The 20,510-nt window shown below is 39.7% G+C and overlaps 1 protein-coding gene across 4 annotated transcripts in view; it reads right to left on the reverse strand.

Moving 5' to 3' along the window:
• The window catches only part of LOC119649750, a 421,393-nt gene that overhangs the window by 13,903 nt on the left and 386,980 nt on the right, over positions 1-20,510 (reverse strand). For all 4 annotated transcript variants that reach the window (XM_038052042.1, XM_038052041.1, XM_038052040.1 and 1 more), the window contains 2 exons: positions 11,292-11,560; positions 11,006-11,139 (listed from right to left, as the gene is read on the reverse strand). In XM_038052042.1, the coding sequence (XP_037907970.1) occupies positions 11,006-11,139; positions 11,292-11,560 (403 nt within the window). The remainder of the gene's footprint in view (positions 1-11,005; positions 11,140-11,291; positions 11,561-20,510) is intronic.

Here is a 20,510-nt window from a genome sequence, read left to right on the forward strand (position 1 = left end):
ATATGGTAATTTGATCCTGAATGTATTCAAATGCGCACCCTTATTTGTAATTTTTGTATAATTATCAAAGAATATTCCGCCTCTTCCCTTTATTACCAATTTGCCAAAGAAATATAAACAACTTTGAACTCCAAATAGCGCTAGGCTCTCACCACTGCAGAACCAAAGGCTACCTTCATTTTCCCTACTTAGTCCTTACCAATTAACAGCGTTCTCAGTCAATCACTTTTCCGCAATTATTCCAAACTGTCTGTGAGAGAAAATGTAGACTCCATTGGCTTGCATAATTGATTAAGATCTTTGCAGTGTTTTCGGTCCGAATGAGCTAGCTCAACAAATCGGAAGCGATACAAAAATCATTCATGGTTGACCATCTTCCTGCTGTTGTGAAGTCACGAGTCCATAACGGACAGTCCAGTGCAATCCACTCTTACTTGTCTGCGGTAGCTTTGAGGCGAATTTCGCAATTTACAGATCCAGCCAAGCAAATACAAGGAAAATTGCTTCTTTTGCAAATTTGCACGGTCTAATGCTTATGTTTCACAGTTTAATGTTATTTAGGGGCAGGCAAGCAGCACTGAAGTTCTGCAGAGGGAACCATTTTCTCTCGGGAAATATTGATATTTCCACTTTTGAGTGGGAAGCGGTTTCGCTAACAGTTTTCCCGCGAATTTTGGATGTTAGAGGAAAACTTTTCGATTTCTAATGGGGAAGTACATTCCCTGCAAATCACGTAATATTGAAATTAGCTTTCGTTTTCTCACGGATCAGAGCCTTTCGAAGATCGAATGAAGATAATTCAATGAAATGAGGAACGTTTACGCTACGGCTCGTGTGCGTCGATGCATAGCAGTCACGATGCGCCGCAATATCGACGGATGAAAGCGTTCTCGGTATACCATAATCCACTCATAAAGGCACCTGTTCTGGTTACGCGAACCTGCAAACCGTAAGAAATGTAGTTTCTCGGAACCACGCGACCGAGAGATTGAATCTTACCTGGGTGTACTCTATCTTAGAAAGTTGGACAAGTGCATCTACGTACGTACTCGGTCATGTGAGAGTAAGCTAGGTCAGTCACGTTGTTCCTTTTGAATCAGTTGCTCAAAAAGTGATGACGTGACAATTAGGTTCCCAGTATTGTCTTACACGAATAGTTGGATGCAAGAAAATGCCACGCTAATTACCCTGAGGTCGTACACAGTTGAATCAAAAATTTTGCATCCGTTGTCGTCTGACGAGGCTAGAAAGTGCTTTCGTCATCACTCTCGATTCTTGTTTCAATGGGTTTACTTATATTCTGTTTGGTTCTGTCCACTTTGGACACTCTGGTAACATAGAGCACTGCGAAAAATCACAACGAATAATAAATAAATGTAAAGTATGACCAAATGACGGATCTTTGAGGCGCATATCTAAGCCGGAAATTGTTTCTATTACGAATAATTTTTTTACAGCTCATAGGCAAATAAAGTTAATTTAATGATTTGAAAATGCTATACAAAGGCATGTATGCTGACATTTTTTCAGTTGTTCACGGGAAATAAGCCAAGGTTTTGACTCATGCATGTAGAGGATCATCACGTAGAAGGCGACAAATTGAAAAACAACAAAGGAACCAATCTCAATAGCCCTTTTACGTTCGAAGTAGGGAGTGCAACACAGGTTTTTTATTGAACAATTTCCAAAACCCGGGAGAATGCATTGAAAAAGCCTCAAAGTGCATCGCCAGTCCAATCAAAAGGAATATTCCAAAAACCACATAAATAGGCTGACCGATCGAAACAAATCCTGCTACTTCGTTCTTACCAAAAAAATTGAACATATATCCAGCGCAAGTACTGGCAGAATCTTTCCAGTCACAGCTCAACACATCTCCGCCATACAACAACCAGCCTATCAAGTTAATTGTTAATTCAACAGTCAGAGCCTTCGTCTGTGAGAATACATATAAGTTAATAACCTTCTCTACCTTGAATTCGTCCAACAAACCGTCTGAAAAGATAAGCTTTCTGAGCTTATGTCAACTCATGACATAAGCTAAAAATGTCAACAACAAAAAAATCAACTGGTTCCCAGCTTCATCATTGAAAACCTCTCCAAAGCTTCAATGAAGTTTCCTCTCCCAGTCTTTAATAACTGCACTAATTATGGCGACTTGCCCAGTACCTAGAAGATAGCAAAGATAATTGCATTAGGAAGAAATGGCAATTCCCACCAACCACAAAACTTCAGGCCTATCTTTCTATTATCTAACTTTGGAAAGCATTTCGAGAAAGCATGATCCGGGACTGCGATCTCAAAAAAATTATCCCTAATCAGCAATTTGGGTTCCAACATAAACACGGAACACAACATGCATTGAGATGCCTTCACAATGCCGTGACCAGTACACTTAATGTCAATAAAGAAGTTATGGTAGCATATACACTGTGCTTAGAAAAGGCAAAGCGATGGAAAACTGTTTGGTAGTTCTTGGAAAACACGCAATGCATAAGTGCACGGATGTCCAACAATTCAGCAGTTTCGATAAAATAAAAACTCTTATGGAAAAATTCAACATAATAGTGGTCGGTACCAGCAAAGTCATCGCAATTAAAAGAAGACTAGGCGGCAAAAAGGACAAATTAAAACAAGTCAGGAAACCGGAAGCTGGACGCTTCAGGTACGAAGGGTTTTGTGTATTTCTTAGTACGTAGCACGTAATACATCCATATATTATGTGAGAGTATCCACTTTCGGGTGACATTGACATTCATAGTCTTCAATTTGCAAAGAAGCAACAAATTTGAGGTATTATAACTTTGTTAGTAATAGTGCGATTTCCACCAAACTTGGTAAGATCATGCTCTATACTATAGCCTACATCACTGGGACTAGGATGAACTTAAGGGGGGTTTCTAACCAATTACAAAAAATTGTAGTAATATACTATTATTAACTTTATTTAAACAGATATCGGCATGGAAGGTATTTTGGAGCCCGGGCACCATATAGTGGCAGCCTCCTGACTTTTTTCAGATTTTTCGGTCTGGTAGTTTCTGAGAATGGCCCCCTTAAAGAAGCGATCACTTTCAACCCCCCGCGCTCCCCACCCTTCCAACGAATGTCAAAATTAAGATCGGCTACTAATCGAGACCTTTAATTTGATACCCCACATGACTATATTTGATGAAAAAAAATTTTACACCCCCCTTTTCCATGTATGGGGACCCCCCCTTAAATTCAACGTGAAAGGATGTAATTCACTGTATGTGTGAACGTTCACAGTTCCCACCTTTCTGCCAAATTTGGTATCAATCGCTATAACCGTCTCCGAGAAAAATGCGTGTGACGGACAGACAGACAGACAGATAGACAGACGGACAGACAGACAGATAGACAGTAAACCGATTTTAATAAGGTTTTGTGTTTACACAAAACCTTAAAAAGAGACCAATTAAAACAAGTCGGAAAACCGGAAGCTAAACGAAAGGTTTTGTGTATTTCTTATATAAAGCACGTAAGATATGCATATATTGTATTATGTAAGAGTATGTGATTGTTGAGGATAGAGAGCAGGTGATATTGACATTCGTATTCTTGAATTCACAAAGAAGCGACAACTTTGACCTATTATAACTATGTTGCGGTCATTCTGTAGCCTTCATTACTGCATTGCAATTTCGTGTTTCTAGGTTGGATAAGGGGAGTTTTGCAGCCAATTGCTAAAAATTATAATAATGTACTGTTATTAACTTTATTTAAAGGGATATCAGTGTGGAATGTATTTCGGAGCCTAGGCACCATATAGAGACAACCTCTTGTTTTTTTTGCATTTTCCGGTTGGGTAGCTTCTAAGAATGAGTCCGTTAAAGAGATATCACTTTCGACCACCCTCATTCCGGACCTTTCCAATAAATGTCAAAACTAAGATTCGGAAAGTACTAACCGAGGCCTTCCATTTAATACCCCATATGACTATATTTGTTGGAAAAAAATTACACCCCCCTTTTGCATGTATGAGCATTCTCAGTTCCCACCTTTTCACTAAATTTGGTGTCAATCGCGATAACCTTCCCCGAGAAAAAGGCGTGTGACAGGCAGGCAAAAGCAACATATATAAAATAAATTATGACAACTGCGACAAAGTCTACTTTGGACAGACCAAACGACACATAACGACAAGATTTCAAGAACACGTAAGAAAGCGGGATGCGGTGAAAGACGAGGAGCCAACACGGTAATAATGGCTATGCACATTATTGAAGAGTAACATTCAGTGAAAGCAACCTGGAATTAATGCAGCATATAAATAAGACACATATATTGGACTTCACTACGGTTCTCAACCATATAATATCCAGTGACGTTTCGCCTCTTGTGGATGAATTCACTTCTCACTATAACATATGGACACGAACTACTGCTAGAAATAGAAATGAGTATGGAAGAAAGGAATAATCGTTTGAGGAGAAGTGCAAGTTACTAGGAAAGTCTTGGAAGTAGCTAGACCAGCATCCCGTTAATGATCATGCGTAGGTGAAGTTTAGGAACCACACTCCATTCATGGTTTATTAGCAAGTATATAACTTCCGTAAGATTATGTAAGCTCCTCTATCTTACCCGTGACTATGGCATGAATACTTTTCTCCCCTATCTGCATAACAGCGAAATCTTCTTCATGGTAAAGCCAAATCAGAAAACTCTCAAAATTATAAAAAATCATACATCCAGAAGCTTCAATAATACCAATCGGTGATATGAGGGCAATTAAGTCCAATCGCGATTGGTCAGTTTGCTGCTGCTTTTTTCGCAACGTCGATAGGTTCTAGCAAAGATGACAGTATGTTTAAAGCAGAAAATGAACAAGAAGCAGATAACGAGAATAATGGCTCTAGCGATTTACTTTCGTAATAGAAATTAAACATTTATTGCTATTATTTGTCATTATCAGGTTATTTTCGTTTTTGTGGTACCTTTTGCTTTTATCGCGGGAAATGTAGTTTAATGGATAAATTTATAAGTCTAACTTGAGACTCTTTCCGCTGTCCTTTTCGAATTCAAGTGGAACTCTTCCGGCTATGGAGTTCGGGCTAGCGAAATAATCGGTTTCATGCGTGTAGTCCAGCTGCGAGCCTTACTCGTACTTTCATATTTTCACCACTGCCGTGAAAATTTTGCCGTCATGTCAGTTGAATCGATCCCGCTGTAAGTCCCAAATATGCTAAGCTTGCCACTAATGAGTGAGAGACTGAATGAGCTACTCGTACCTCTTTTTGAGTACTCCCCAAAATTACATGAGGCTAATTAGGGCGACAAACTTCATCAAGCAGTTCATCAATTGGTATTTAAAGTTTGGAACCTTGAATAAATGCCAGATAGGATTATTTATAATTTACTGAAAACGGATATAAAACCGATCGCAGCAATTATAGAGGAACTACGATTATTAGGAGTATTATATATAGGATATCTTCCTCTATCCAATTTGAAAGGAAAGCCCCATATGCCGTAAATTTGTTGCATATCAAGCAGCCTTGACCAGCAGCAACCGATCAGCTACTCTTCTTTTCATACTCCATCATTTTCTAGCAAAATTCATCCGCTCCAAAAATGTCTCTATAAGGTCAAACCTTTTACTATACATGTTCAAAATCTAACTGGCCTCGCGTATTGTTAGGGAACCTGAATCATATGTGAACGAAAATGCGAACTTTTAGCCACGCTCGAGAAAAAGATCCTCCAGAAAATCTTTGGACTCCTACAGAGACGATTCCAACGCTTTTGTAAGGACGGAACCTTAGAGAAACTGAAATTGGCTGAAAAATTATGACGTAAATCAGGTTCAATAGCACGCGGTAGGCGTTTCACTTATAACGAATAGAGAAGGCAAATTTATGTGGACAATATCTATGGTAGGAGGCGACGTGGAAGGCTGTAATAAACTGAATAACCTTTGTACGAAATCGAGGCGAACTTTCATAACAAAAGGAAATCTCCAATGAGATGTCAGAAAGGATGCTAAAAGGCCACGATACATTAAATTTCAAGATAAAGGTAAGTCCAGCGAAGAAGAAATGCGCCATCGGTTTTTCCCTGATATCTGTTGCATTGTCTTTGAAATGCTTCCTATCGAGAATATAGTGATGAGTCTCGGTAATTTTGGAGACCTATCAAAACCAACGAAGCAAGGCATGTGTGAAACAACACTGATGGATTGAGGTGTCAAAAATTGGACCAATCTCCCATGATGTCTATATCGAAAGGCTTACCTACAAAACTTAAAGTAAGTTCGAGGTTTATGCTTGCGGTTGGCAAAAGCCAACTCTTTTCTACTTCTGCAATTTTGAAGGCATCTATTATCATTCGAAAGTTTTGAATAGCTGGCTCCGAGGAAATTAATTTCATTCCTGTTAGGGGTAATTGCTTTGTATGAGTTAATTTTAACATTCTCAAAATATTTTGTAATCATAATAACAGCTACATCATGACGTAACCAAACGTTGGACCCTAATCAGCAGTTGGAGCATCAAGGAGATGCTCTTGACAAAACACAAAGGTATTCCCTCGTCACCAACCGTAATCGGGAACGTCAGAATGATTGAAAAAGATTTGCTTGACACAGGGGAGAAAATGTAGTTGTAAGCATGTCGCATTCATATGGCTAGTATATAGGAGGACGTTGAACCGCTCAGGTACCTGAAGTTGATTTAAATCAGCCTCAACCATTGCGATGTGAGGACTTGCTTTTACAGACTATTCGAAGGCATTTTTAACGTTATGGTAATTAGTAAAGAATACCAGAACTATGGAAGAAAAATATATCCGATAACGCAGCGATATTGGCATGCAAGAATCGGGTTATACTAGAAACCGTAACCTTGCTGGGACTCGATCTTACAAACGCCAAAATTTGCTATAATTATTAGCGATTTTAGTATCTTTCTTCAACAACGGCAGGTATTGAGAGAACGTGGAGTGGATGCTATTATTTTCAAGAAGAACCAAGTACTCCTTTGATATCATTTAGGCCTATCTAACTTGCTTATAATAACCATGTCGGCAGGGTCGCACGTCAGGATGCAGAAACTCTGTTTGGTTCCCTGTAAACTGTGCTTAAGGTAACTTTGTCCAGGTTTTCGGTGATACGGTTTCTTTTTTGCACTTCCGCAATGTCTTCTACGTTGGAGGCTAGAAGAATTGAATGATACAACTCCTTGGTTTAAACAGTAAATTTGTCTCCCGTTGAAGATCCCACTTTCGGTATACTAGCAATACAAGCCTTAGTTAGAGAATGAGACAATATCAAACACTAAGAAGAATAAGGATAGGAGAATACAACTCTGAGACCGTTGACAATTTCTCCTATTTAGGGTCGAAAATCACAACCAATAACAGCTACGATGATGAAATCCGCACACGGTTGTTGTCAGCCAACAGAGCCTATTTCAGCTTACAAAGACTGTTCCGCTCGAAACGTGTCACCATAGGGGCAAAGCCCTTACTGTACAAGACTATGATCTTGCCAATCCTCATGTATTCCTCGGAAACTTGGGTTCTTAGCAAGAAAAATTTCGAACTTTTGGCCGCATTCGAGAGAAGAATCCTCCGAAGAATTTTTGGCCCTCCACATGAGGATGGACGATTCCGTAGCCTACACAATGACGAAATCTATGATCGATACCATGACCGTCCGGTTGTGGATAAAATCCGGCTCAATAGGTTACGGTGGGCGGGTCACTTAATCCGTATGGATGAGGATGATCCCATCCGGAAAGTCTATAAGGGCAATATCTATGATAGAAAAAGAAGACGAGACAGACCCTGCCTAAGATGGAACGATGGAGTAGGTCAGGACGCCAGACAGCTTTTAGGGATATCGAATTGGTGGACATCGCGCAAAACCGGGATGTATGGAGTTCCTTATTAAGACAGGTCTAGATCGGATACCGGTTGTTGTGCCGCTGATGATGATGATGATATATAATGTCATCTATCTTCAACAAAATCTCGATGAACCTTCGCACTTTATTGTGCCCTTTTGCTCCATTTCCTATGTCTTTAAGGGAGATAACGAGGTAACACTAGCGTATTTATTTAGTCTTGTGTCAAGATAGCTGAGTGGTTAGAGCACAAATCACTGACAGTGGAATTTGTATCATGATTTCATGTCGGATACCAGTGGACTCAACTTTAAATAGTACCTGAGTAAAATCAAGGTAATAATCTCGGGCGGGCGCAATGCTGACCACATTGCCTCCTATAGGGTACTGTAATCCTATAGTGTACCGTTACGGTCTTGAATGAAGTGCTCTAACACACTTCAAGGCCCGGATCCAATATGGATTGTTACGCCAACGATTATTTCCGAGTTATCACAATCTCGGCAGATGCCGGATTTTACCTAATACTAGCACTAAGTGCCAAGCATTTAGGCTCGGACGGACATTTACGCCAACGATTATTATTATTATTATTTATTTCGTTTATTTTTTATTTGAAAAGATCAATAAACAGACTGGGTAAATTCAGTTATGGATTGTCCTCAGAGGGAGGAGAAAGTAAATAACTTACCGTGCACGTGAAACCAGGGGAAGAAAAGAGGTTTTCAAAATTGACTACGTCTTGCTCTAGCGTCTAGGCGAGAGCTTAGACTCAGGATTCCTCTTGGTGTTCATAAACAGGATACTCCACCCTACGATACGATTGGAAATTTACCAAAAATTTCCCCTTAAATTCATCCTAAGAGGAACCATAATGGCATTTTAATCGAAAATGAATAAATGATACTATTATTAGCAAATTTATTGCACTCTAAGGCATAAAATATTAATATGATAAATACTCTCTGTCTAGTAACATCATATTAGATATTTTGGCTCCCAAGGTCTCCTCAAGAGACCGGGTTACTTTATGTATCTGGCAGCCTATTTCTGAGTTGCTCCATCACCGCATCACCGCACCTTACTGATTGATTGAGTATCAGTACTCGTGGCATATAATATTCCATTGCCGCCTAAAAGTAAAGCGGATGATTGCCATGGCCATACTGGTCTAAATCGGAGCCTTTCCCGTAAAGTTTTATTTTAGGGCGCTCATATATATCCGTCAAACAGTTCGGAAACTGTAAGCTCTGATTTTCTTTTGTAAAAAGTTTTGGATACACCACCGTTCTACTTGCAACTAACATCAAATGTCATAATTGCGATAAAACCGATACGTTGCGTCCTCACTTCTCGCGCGCAGTCAAGCTGTATGTTTTTGTTTTCAAATCCAGATTTAACTCGCATGTTGATGTGTCGATAGATGGGCGCCAAGTCCCGCATTTGTTTCGGGTTCTGATGCGGACCTACGCATCGGTCATACGTGAAGTTTTTATCAAATAGCACGTTAGGGACTGAAGTGTTCAAAGGACCCCCACTTTCCTGTGTAGCCTAAAGGCGATGGAGCTTCAGCATTTGCGTACGATCAATTTCCCCAAATTCTCTTAGGTTTTGGGATATCCTTCCTCATTTGGTCGTTCTCGGCCACTAAGGATGGTATTTTGGCCACCGTCCAATCGGATATGTCATTGCAAAAAGTTGACCTTGATATATATATTGTGATATATCCGCTGGAATACTTTTACATTTTGCATGAATGAGCAGAGCCCATCTCCAATATAAAATGATGTCGTTTACACCATAAGGTTTTGTATGTATCTGTTCTTCTCACCGAATTTCGTCTTAATAGGTATAACCGTTCCCAGGAAAAGTTCGTGCGATAGAAGGATCGTGAGGCATACTGAGTTAATTTGCCTGTCAATGAGAAGAAATTCGGTGGGAAATTTAGAACTATAAACTTCCATGTATAGAGTGAATTTCATTCTGAATTGGGTCTTAATTGTGAAGCCAGTTTTAAAGGGGAATGTGGGACTTGAAAGTCATCACTTAACTCCGCCATGCTATTAACACAGTATGCTGGTCTCAAGCCCAGGTAAAGGAGGAGGGTTTGAGGCAACGTACTCTGTACTATCCTCGGTAAAATAAAAATAAAATGCTGAGATCAGGGAAAGAGATAAATAGAGTATAGTTGGAGGTATTCCACTATGCTAAATCCTACCTGATCTCTCTTGGTGACAGATCCCGCGACAGGCCGACCAAGAAAATGCATACAATGTCGTTACAAACATGATGATCGGACTGAGTCACAAGCCTCGGAGAAATGCTAGCGCGTACACCTCAGTCGACGCGGCAGGGCGGGCCCTGTCGAGAAATGAGCAAGGGTTCTTGACGCATGGACGGTGTCAGGACGTAAGCAAGTTAGTTAGAGATCTGTATCGACTTGCTAAAAGCCGTAACGAACGCACACAGGATATCGAACACTTCTGTTGCGTAAATGACAAAAACGGTACTTTGCTTACCAACCGTCGGCCGAAGCCGCCCCAGTGCGTCATTTAGGCCTCAACGAGTACTCAATATCCATGTTATTAGAGTTTTTGGAAATTCCCGTTTAGCTGCTTCTAGAATCGTAAATTTGCAGTAATATAGCCTATAATATAGAGAATGTTACTAACAAGATTTGTGCAAATTCTCTTAGTACTGACGAAGTTGCATCTCTTTTGTATAAACTCACTGCAATGCAAAACGATGAATATCAATATCGCACTAAAATAAGCAGTCTGACACACTAAGTGAGCTACGTGTGAATGAAACAGGGCATTCAAATATTCTAACATACGAAAGAGCTTTTTTTCTATTTATTTACACACTAGAATTTCACAGTGAAGGCTCGCACGATTTGTAAAAGAAAACAGAGATTCGGCCATCAAAAATGTTCAATGGTTTCCTCAAACAACTATTTTGCGCTTTGCTTGTGGATAAATAGAGATAGCTTCAACCAGGACTACAGCCTATATGTGTACATATATATGGGGCTAAGTTTAGCTTGGATTATCCAAATAATTGTCAGTGAACTGGTAACCCATTTCGAATACCTCCAAAGTGAATCAATGTTATACATATGTATGTACTAAGCAGCTCACCTGTAACAATTTCCTTCTCCTCCGCCTCGTGTAGTCCATTCAGGTACGTCTCTAAGAGGTAGTTTTTCCCGTGCTCTCTCTCGCGCATACGATGTCGGTCTTCTTCAATTTTCGCAATTTGCAACTCCCGGTCCCTGCGACATGAGGGGAGACGACATAAATACAGATATCAAAAGTAGGAAATTAATTTTCCAGAATGGCATCTTATCCGCTTCCACGGTCCGGTGGGGCGTTCTGTTTCTGCCGTCTGGAGCAATTAAGAAAGCATTAGTCAATCGATTGATACCTTAATTTCGCCAGTTGCTGCTGAATTGTCTCGCCTTGCTCCAGGATGAGTTTCATTAACTTCTCGATGGTTCCTTTCTGGGATTTGGGATGAATAGTTTGTGCCTGGGTCACCCAGGCAGCTGTTGTCTTGGACGCCCGGTGACGTCTCCGCCGGATGATTGCGCTATTCGTGCTGCCATTCGGACTCCCCATTCCGCTGTCCTGGTCGTGCTGAGAATTGCACCAACTACCCATGAGGGGGTCGATTTGACGCAGCGTCAATTTTACCTTGAATTGAAATTGATGAATAGTGTCAGATAATGGGCGCATACGTAATCGAACCTAATTGAATTTAACACTGCCAATTAGAAGATGCTAATTAGATGTCAGCTCCGGCGATCAAACATTGAAATGTACTTTTGTAATATAAAGGTTTGGGTAGGCAACTATTTAGGTCGCGATTATCCACATTGTAAGCAGGTGTGGTACGGGAATTACTCTTTTCTTATTCCACTAGAAAACTGTGAAAGAAACGTTCTAATTTCGAAGCGGAAATTCATTCCGTAAGGGGTTACACGCTCTGTTCTCCACATCCTCAATACACTGCACTCCAGATGTGTGCAGCGCTAAGGAATTTAAAGTTGAAATCAAATATTTATTGGAGATTTTGCGATATTTGGAAGCTGCAAGCTCCTGGACGCAAAATTAATACAAAATTATTTAAAAGGGCATGAATTGTTAATTCAGATTTAAGTCAGGTGCTTTTGCAGTAAAAAGTGCACGGAGATTGGACTGCATTACTTTTTGGATTAAATGTATACACTTCGGAAACTCCTTCAACTTTAGTAATGTTGCATATCAAGCAGGCATCGTTCCCGCTATGTGTTTTGAGATATGAGCATTAAAGTAAGCCGGAAACTGAACGCTTCGCGTTTAAAAGATTTTCGGTTCCCCAATGGAAGAAGTGTTTGTATTCTGGCTCCACATTAATCGAATGCGTAGAGAGGATTTACATGCGAGAATGAGGTGATATTGATGACGGTAAACTGCTTCCCGAGATACCTTTAGTATAAAAAGAAACCCACTCCACTCCACCTCACTCAGAGTGACAACAGACTGGTAAGCATTCCTGGGCAGTCTACGATTCTTGTTATACATATATGTTTGTATAATTTTCCAGTGCATACTATTGCGAACGTTTATTGCTCACATAACATTGCAACGTGATGTACTCTAAAGTAGGAATATTGCCTAAACAATTAGTACAGCCAGCAAAAAATCGAAATCATTAATCAACTGGTATTTACACCTCCGTTCAATAATGTGTGCATATATGAGATTGCTGATCAACTCAAGCCTATTAACACCGTTCTTTGTCTGGCTGTTTGTTCGTGGTTCGTTTGTCTTCTTGTCTATTTAATGATAGTAATGAGTAATGAACAGCCGTGGCAACGACTATTAAGCAATTTTAGTCCTCACTTATGGCATGGAATGGTTTGAAACAAAAATATATAGATAAATAGCAGTCATTTAACTATGGAATATAATCGATATGTCTTTTTTAAGGGATTAAAAAACCCTAAAATAGGCAAATATAGACATATCTAAAGAAATTTGTGAACAGAAATGAAAGGCTTAATGGAAATGCCGAAATTAATTTTTTACAGCAATTACAGGACATAACAATACGTGCATAACGACGAAACTATGAGCAATGAATGCGACAGATTATTCGATCACTGGAAGAGCCGGCCCCGCTGGTGTATAAAGCCAATATCTACGGTAAAAGAAAACCAAATCGGCTCTGCCTTCAGAGGAGGCGTATGACAGCATGCCAAAGTTTTTTTTAGGAATAACAAAGAGATAATGTTACTTCAGTATTTCTGCGCTGGCGCCTTCTCGAGTTCTGCAAGACTTCTCGACAAGCGATGATCATTACATCGCATTGGAAGTCGAACTATCGGTGTGTGCCACCCCTTTCCGTGCGTAGAACATCATGAATTTGAACACCGAGAGCTTTGTCGAGGCTGTTGGAATATCTGAGGCCACGTCGGAGGACAATGCTGGAGGTGGTGGTGAGGCAGTTGGCACAGTCGTAAATTCAGTTATGTATCTGATAACGCTAGCTTCCATACCCAGAAGGGCATTGAGACGTGTATGTATTGCAGAAACTCTGTCCACTTAAGGGCGAGCAGATGGACTGCATTATATGGGCACCATTCTGTGCACATCCCATTTAGGATGATGACAGCTGCGTAGAATCTTCACTTTTCTATATAAAAGAGTTAGAAAAGGCAGTCCTCTCTATGGAAAACAAGAAGGCGCCAGGACCCAATGGTATCTCAGCAGAGGAATACAAACTGATGTCCCAATATCGACCAGACCTACTGCTCGGCGCATTCAGCTTTTACCTGAAACAAGACATCTGTCTTTCTCGATGGAAGGTGGCGAAGCTTGCGCTGATTGGCAAAGGGAGAGGCGGCTCTGAGCTCCCATCTATACACCGACCAGTTTGTATGCTTAACACGGCCACGAAGGTGCTTGAAAAGCTCGTCACACCTTCCTTCCTTGCGGAAGATGGTATGGGATTTGTCATTAACTTTATTTAAGCGCAAAGAAGCTCTCCAGACAACATTGTTGGAGAGATGTTGGGGTACGCTGATAGGTGTCGTGTTGCGCTTAGGGTTCAGGTTCTCCTAGCTGCAAAAAAGATAGCGCTCGACCGGCGAGGGTCCGGATGGCAGGAGGTTCCTTGAGCTAATAGTTTTGTGGAGGCGCTGTAGTATGGAGTCGCTTGGCGAAGATTCATCTGAGCTCCACACCAAAGTAGCGCAACTCACCACGACTGGAAACTCACCCGCCTGAGTGGCTCGCCTGTTTGTTGGTAGCAGGTTGACAGCCACGAGGCTGGCGGAGCAATCGGCCAAGAAAACAATTTGCCGTCAACCAACGAAGAAAAAAGTTTTCCACCATCAAGAGCAAATAATTAATTAAAATAGATTTGGAGCAGATTCGAATAAGTTAGTTTAAAATAATCTAAAGTGGTTCCCTTCTTCATATTCCCTCCCGTTGGTGGAAGGAATTCTCCTCAGTGGAGCTCGGGGGCTAGCTCCAAGTAATATGGCAAGCGATTTCTGATGATGGTGTCACCGTTAACTGGTAATCCGACTGTGTACCTTGTCGGGAGTCTAACATTCTATGCGGAAACAGATTCACCTTGCCTACCCCAAAAAAATGTTTGGGGGATATTTGCCTGCTTCCCGCGTCACAAAGATAATACACAAAATAATCACGGGAACAAAATCTCGAAAGCTTTGCTGGCAGAGGGACTGGTTTCTGGTTTGGATCTTCTAATATAAACTAAATTATCAGCCACCGGATCATTGTGTGGCAGTAGCTCCACCGGCTCCTTATCGACTTGGAAAGGGAATTCGACAGCTAGACAGGGAGTGTATCTGAAATGCTTTTAGCAGGAAAGATACTCCGGAAAAGCTATGGCTGAGGACCACCGGGCAAAATGTCACATTTTTCACGCTGCCTTCTCCAGAAGACGTAGAGAAGTTCAATCGACTATGTCATCTTTGTTCAAGCATTTCGACTACCCTGAGGATTTCTGCTTGCTCTCGAAAAATTTAGATATCTAAGAATGTTTTACCATGCAAAGGAAACCATTATCCCTGGGTAGCTCGCGTCGTCCCGGAAGGAAGAAAAGTGCAAGTTTCTTGGAAGATCATGGGAGTAGCTGATGAATGTCATCAGCAACCGACAACAACATGAAAGAGTAGTTAATGAGCTATGCCCCTTATAGAGTTATAGCATTCATATATCCTCATGGGATTTTCTGTACGTGAGCTTTGCACGATAAAACCCCGCAAATAAACGTTACTGCAATTTTCCTCCAAAGAAAACCTACGTAATATATATGGATTGTTAACCTATTTCTTTCGAAAATTGACAGCAACGGAAAATATTTACACGAAATGCTTAACTTCATGATCCCATTTCTTTTTGCTTAAGAAAAAGAGAATTATTTGTAGATGTGTGATTCTATAATAATATCAGGAAATTAGTATGTGGATTAACTATCCTCAAAAGGTTGGAATTTGTTTGTTGAAAGCACATTTAGGATTAGTTATCTACACGATGCCAATCCGCACACATTGGTTATAATTCTGCTGCTATATTTCCTCAATCGTGAGGTAATCTTTGAATCTGTAGATTTTATTTGTATGTATATAACATAAACTGTTGTAGGTATATAGCATGAAGAACTCAGCCAAACGTACGCCGCTATAACTGTCCAGAAATAAATTGCCTCTGATTATCAGATCTTTCCTGTTTTCAGTTAAAGCCGCTTTAATCAAAATAGATGAAGCTCTTGAGAGACGAAGATAGTAGAGGCGTAAGTAGCCGGCGAATAAATCCCAAATACGAAGTCAAAGGTCACCACTATTACGAGCGGAAAATTGCTCACACGTTTATTCCGCCTACTCAGATTTGTGATTCAGGTGGAAATTTACTTCGGGTGAAGTGAAAAACATTCTTTAACCCTATATTTCTGTTAAATATTCAAGCGAATTACTTTGTGTTGCTAGATAAATAGTAAAAAAACTAACAATTAAAAAATGAGATGAACGGCGGAATATATTCACATATATTCATGAATGGGGTTAGATGCGAAATGACAAGAAAAATGTTTGAAGCATTTCTACACATTTAGCATCTGAATTGCAGTTTTCCATCTCAATAGGAGTGATAAATGTTGTATCTTCAAAAGTCGATTGATTCATAGAACCCTAAGCTCATAACAGAAAACAAAGGGACACTTAACGATTTTTCCAAATATCTACTACACTGAAAGCACGGTAATCTTACAATTCAAGTCGACATTATAGCGGAAGTTCAAGATCTGCCAAAAATATCCACTTTGTTTTTTCAATGGTGCGGTAGGCCTTCAGGGTGGATCCGCAGCATGTGTTTTTAGGGTGGTGAGTTGCTTCCTCATTACCCATGCCCAATTTGTAATAGAGTTGTGTTCTGCCTGAATACGTCACATCCGTATGTTGCAGACGAACTGCAGCTAACGATTACTACGAGGAAGTGAGGATAGTAAGCTGCAGACAACATTTCAGCGGGTACCCTACAGCATATATGTAGAATATAATACTGACCCTATATACCACAGCGTCCTCACCTGACCGAAAGGTATTTACCGAAATTATTATCCATGCTAGAGGACTTATTAGTTCCAAAGGCCTAGTTCCAAACTGAATTATTGTAGGGAAAGTGGTAAAACATGACCAACTTCCAAAAAATTCAGTATATAATGTGAATAGACCTAGAAAAAATCACTTCGCAAAATTGTAGTTATTATTTACTGTTACAAATTCAAAATACTCTAGGAAATAAATCTCACGTCAATTGTGCCTTTAATCATAACATTGGTAGAACCAATGTCTTCATGCAATTCAGGTATCAAAGTTATGGAGTAGATAAAGAAATCTAAGAATATTTGTTTGCGCGACGGTTCCATTTATTGGTAGCTAGTATTATATGCATACATTTATTATTTATTTTTATTTATTATTTTAAATTCCAGATTATTTACTTTGGTACCAGAAACAGGAAACTTACGTAAAAGAAACAACATTCAACTACAATAACTTTGTTAATGTTATTTATATGCACGTACTGTGTGAGTTAATTGCCATTGATATCTGAAACAGACTCAGACATTTGCCTGAGGCAGCTTCAGACATTTGTGTGATACAGAAGCAGGCGTTGCCTGAAACAGACATTTAATCTGAAGCAGACGTTTGTATGACGCATACATTTATTTGACGCAGACATTTGTCTGTCCGATGTGTGATACAGGCACAGATATTTACCTGACAAGAAGAAGAATATGTCTTTGTTTTCAAGTGTTGTCGGGATGGCTCAAGTGGTTAGAGCGCTGGGCCATCGCAGTAGAAGATTGTGGTTCAAATCTCATTGGTGGCAGAGGGATTTGTTATCGTGACTGGATGTTGGATACCATTCGACTCAGCTGTCAATGAGTCACCTACCTGAGTCAAATCAGGGTAATAATCTCGGGAGAGAGCAATGGTGACCACATTGTCTCCTATAGTGTACTGTAGCGTACCCTTACGGTCTCCAATGAAGTACTCTAACACACTTCAAGATCCTGATTAAATCTGGCTTGATTATTATTATTATTTCAAGTGATTTATCCTCCTAAGCAATTCTTCACGCATGAAAATATCTTTCAAGTATACATGTGCATACTTTTTTGTCTACACCGGCAACGCCCTTGAATTTTCTTATTGGAGATTAAGTCCACCATACATACCTACAACATGACTAGATCAATAAGGCGCTAATATTCGCTATCCAAGCGAATACTAAAATTTCAATATGGAAAAATTTGTATTTGTACTTGTTACTTGGAGTTATTATATCAACAGAATTCGTATTCTTAGAAAATCTTCGTACGAATTTATTGGTATTTAAGAGTACAAATAAGGCCAACACTGCGCCATTTGCTGTATGCAAAGGGATCTACAGAACACATGTCCCACCAAATTTTATGACAATTTGTCCGCCGTCTCCGAATAAATCGGATGTGACAGACAGACGGACTGACAAGTCAAGACAAAAATAAAGAGAGACTGAATTAGGAAACAAATACATGTAAGCAAAAGTATGAGTAAATTCTTCTAGGTGTTGGGGGAGCTAATAACACCATAAAGAAAACACCAACTTGCGGATTCACACGGTGAAAGAGATGCTTAACATGTCCAATTATCAACCCTCTCAGCTAAGAAAGACAAATATTTTATTGGCCAGTTTTAAGTCTCCTCCTAGAATACGCAAAAATGACAAGGAATCAACTCATCCTTGAACTCTCTTTCATAAAAATGCTTTCCCATTACTGGCCTGCCCTGACTCACTTCTATCGATCTTGTCGCTCTTGATATGTGCGAACATCAAAAATACAAAACGCACACCTTGTGTCATTGAGCCATCAGCTAGACTAATTTTTAAGATTTTGTGTACAAAAACAAAACTTACTTCTGTTTGTCTGACTGTCACCCGCACTTTTCTCCAAAACGACTACATCAATTCAAACGAAATTTGATGGACATGTGGGAACTACGAAATAACAGCAGCAAGTGACATAAATTTGCGAGGAGTTTAAAGGGGTGGCTTCGGGATGTAGACATATTTGTATTAAATGTACCGGTGTGGGGTATCAAATGAAAGGTCTCAGTAGTACTTTCATAAACTGGTCTTAGTTTCGTCATATATTGTAAAATAGGTGAGCAAGAGGTCAAAATGTGCACACTTGAAGTGAGGCAGGACTCATTTTTTGAAATTACCCAACCCAAAAAACTGAAAAAGTTCAGGGTGACTCACTTATATAAGATCCAGACTTTAAAATATATCCCATCCCGTCGCGGTTCAAATCTCACACCAGTCGTCTCAGCTGTGAATAATTAACTGAGTCAAATCGGGGTAACCATTTCGGACGAGCGCAGTGCTGACCGCATTGCCCGCTATAGTGCACTGTAGTGTACCGTTACGGTCCTGAATGAAGTGCTCTAACACACTTCAATGCCCTGATTCAATATATACTTTTGAAATTGATGGGAAAACCCCCCTAAATTCATCCTAGGAGTATAGAATTTTGGAGTAGCACAAACAAAACTTTATCAAAATCAATTCAATCCCTGCCTCTCCGTCTGCCCATTTGCCGGTCTGTCACTCTGTCACACTGGATTTACTCCAAAATAGCTGGAGCTATCGTCGCGAAATTTGCAGTCTATGAACCGCTAAACATGCAACGAATGGCATGATTATTTATGTGGAAGAGAGGAGCATTTTTTTCGCTGAATATAGACATATAGGCAGAATATCAAATGAAAGGGCTCAATTAGTACTTCTCGAAAATTATCATTATTATTACTGATATCGGGTGAAACACAGGAGAGCAGAAACTCAAAATTTGTGCCTCAACAAAATCTAGGCCACAAAATGCATTCCATTCTTTTTCTTTATGCGGATCCTGTGAAGAAAAAGAGAAAACTGAAAAATGTGAAATTAATAAAATTAGTTGCCCAACATTTGAGGCGAACGAAGCGGAATATGCCAAATGGACCAATAATTACCTGACAAGATCAACAGTGACAAGACATATAGTACGTCTACTAAATAACGCGGTTTAATTACATAGACAATCGACATTGTCAGAAGAAAATAAAGAAAGCAAGGATTATTCATTCAATGGAATCGGTGCATTTTCAATTTTATTATTTGGCACCATTTTTGACGGTTTATTGCCCTTTATGGAAATTATGTTCCTAAATCAATCGTTCCCTTTAGTAACACGTGCATTCCGTTCTCTCTTATGAAAAACAATTCGAAAAACCGGAAGCTCGACCCTTCGAGGTTATGTGTATTTCTTTTATTAAAATATTTTAGTGCGCATTTGTCCCATTATGTGAGAATATCCACTTGGCGTGATATGAACATGCAAAGTCTTAAATTTGCACAGAAACAACAACTCTGACCTATTATAACTTTGTTAGTAATAGTGCGATTTCCACCAAACTTGGTAGAATCAAGCTCTATATTATAGCCTACATTGCTACGATGGACGTAAGAGGGGTTTTGCAGCCAATTACTGAAAATTATAGTAACATACTAATATTAACTATATTTGAAGGGATATCGGTAAGGTATTTCGGAGCCTAGCCACCATATAGTGGCAGCCTTCGTAATCTCCACTTTTCCAACAAATGTCAAAACTAAGTCCAGCTTTGGAAAGTACTAAACGATACCTTTCATTTGATACCCAACATGACTACATTCGGTGAAAAAAAAATTTACACCCCATAAATAGGGACCCCCTCCCCCCCTAAATTCGACCTAAAAGGATGTAACTTCATCATTTTGTTTATCAGTTTCATAGAATCTTAGAAGCCATTTGAAAAGGACTGAAACTAAATAATTTTTGGCGTAAGAAGGTAAGAACACAAACAACAAATCAACATTTTGAATGATTGAATTGGAATTTACCAAGTGATGATAATTTGTGGCCACTTCCAAATGAATGTTTGATTGATCTCCACTTGTTCAGAAATATATTGCCATTTTTGCCTTAAAATTCTGTGCATTTCAGTTCGCTGATACCACTTTCGCCAGTTTATTTTCATTACAAAAAGCAGGAGCAAGGAGT

The sequence above is a fragment of the Hermetia illucens genome, chromosome 2, assembly GCF_905115235.1.
Source record: "Hermetia illucens chromosome 2, iHerIll2.2.curated.20191125, whole genome shotgun sequence".
NCBI lineage: Eukaryota > Metazoa > Arthropoda > Insecta > Diptera > Stratiomyidae > Hermetia > Hermetia illucens.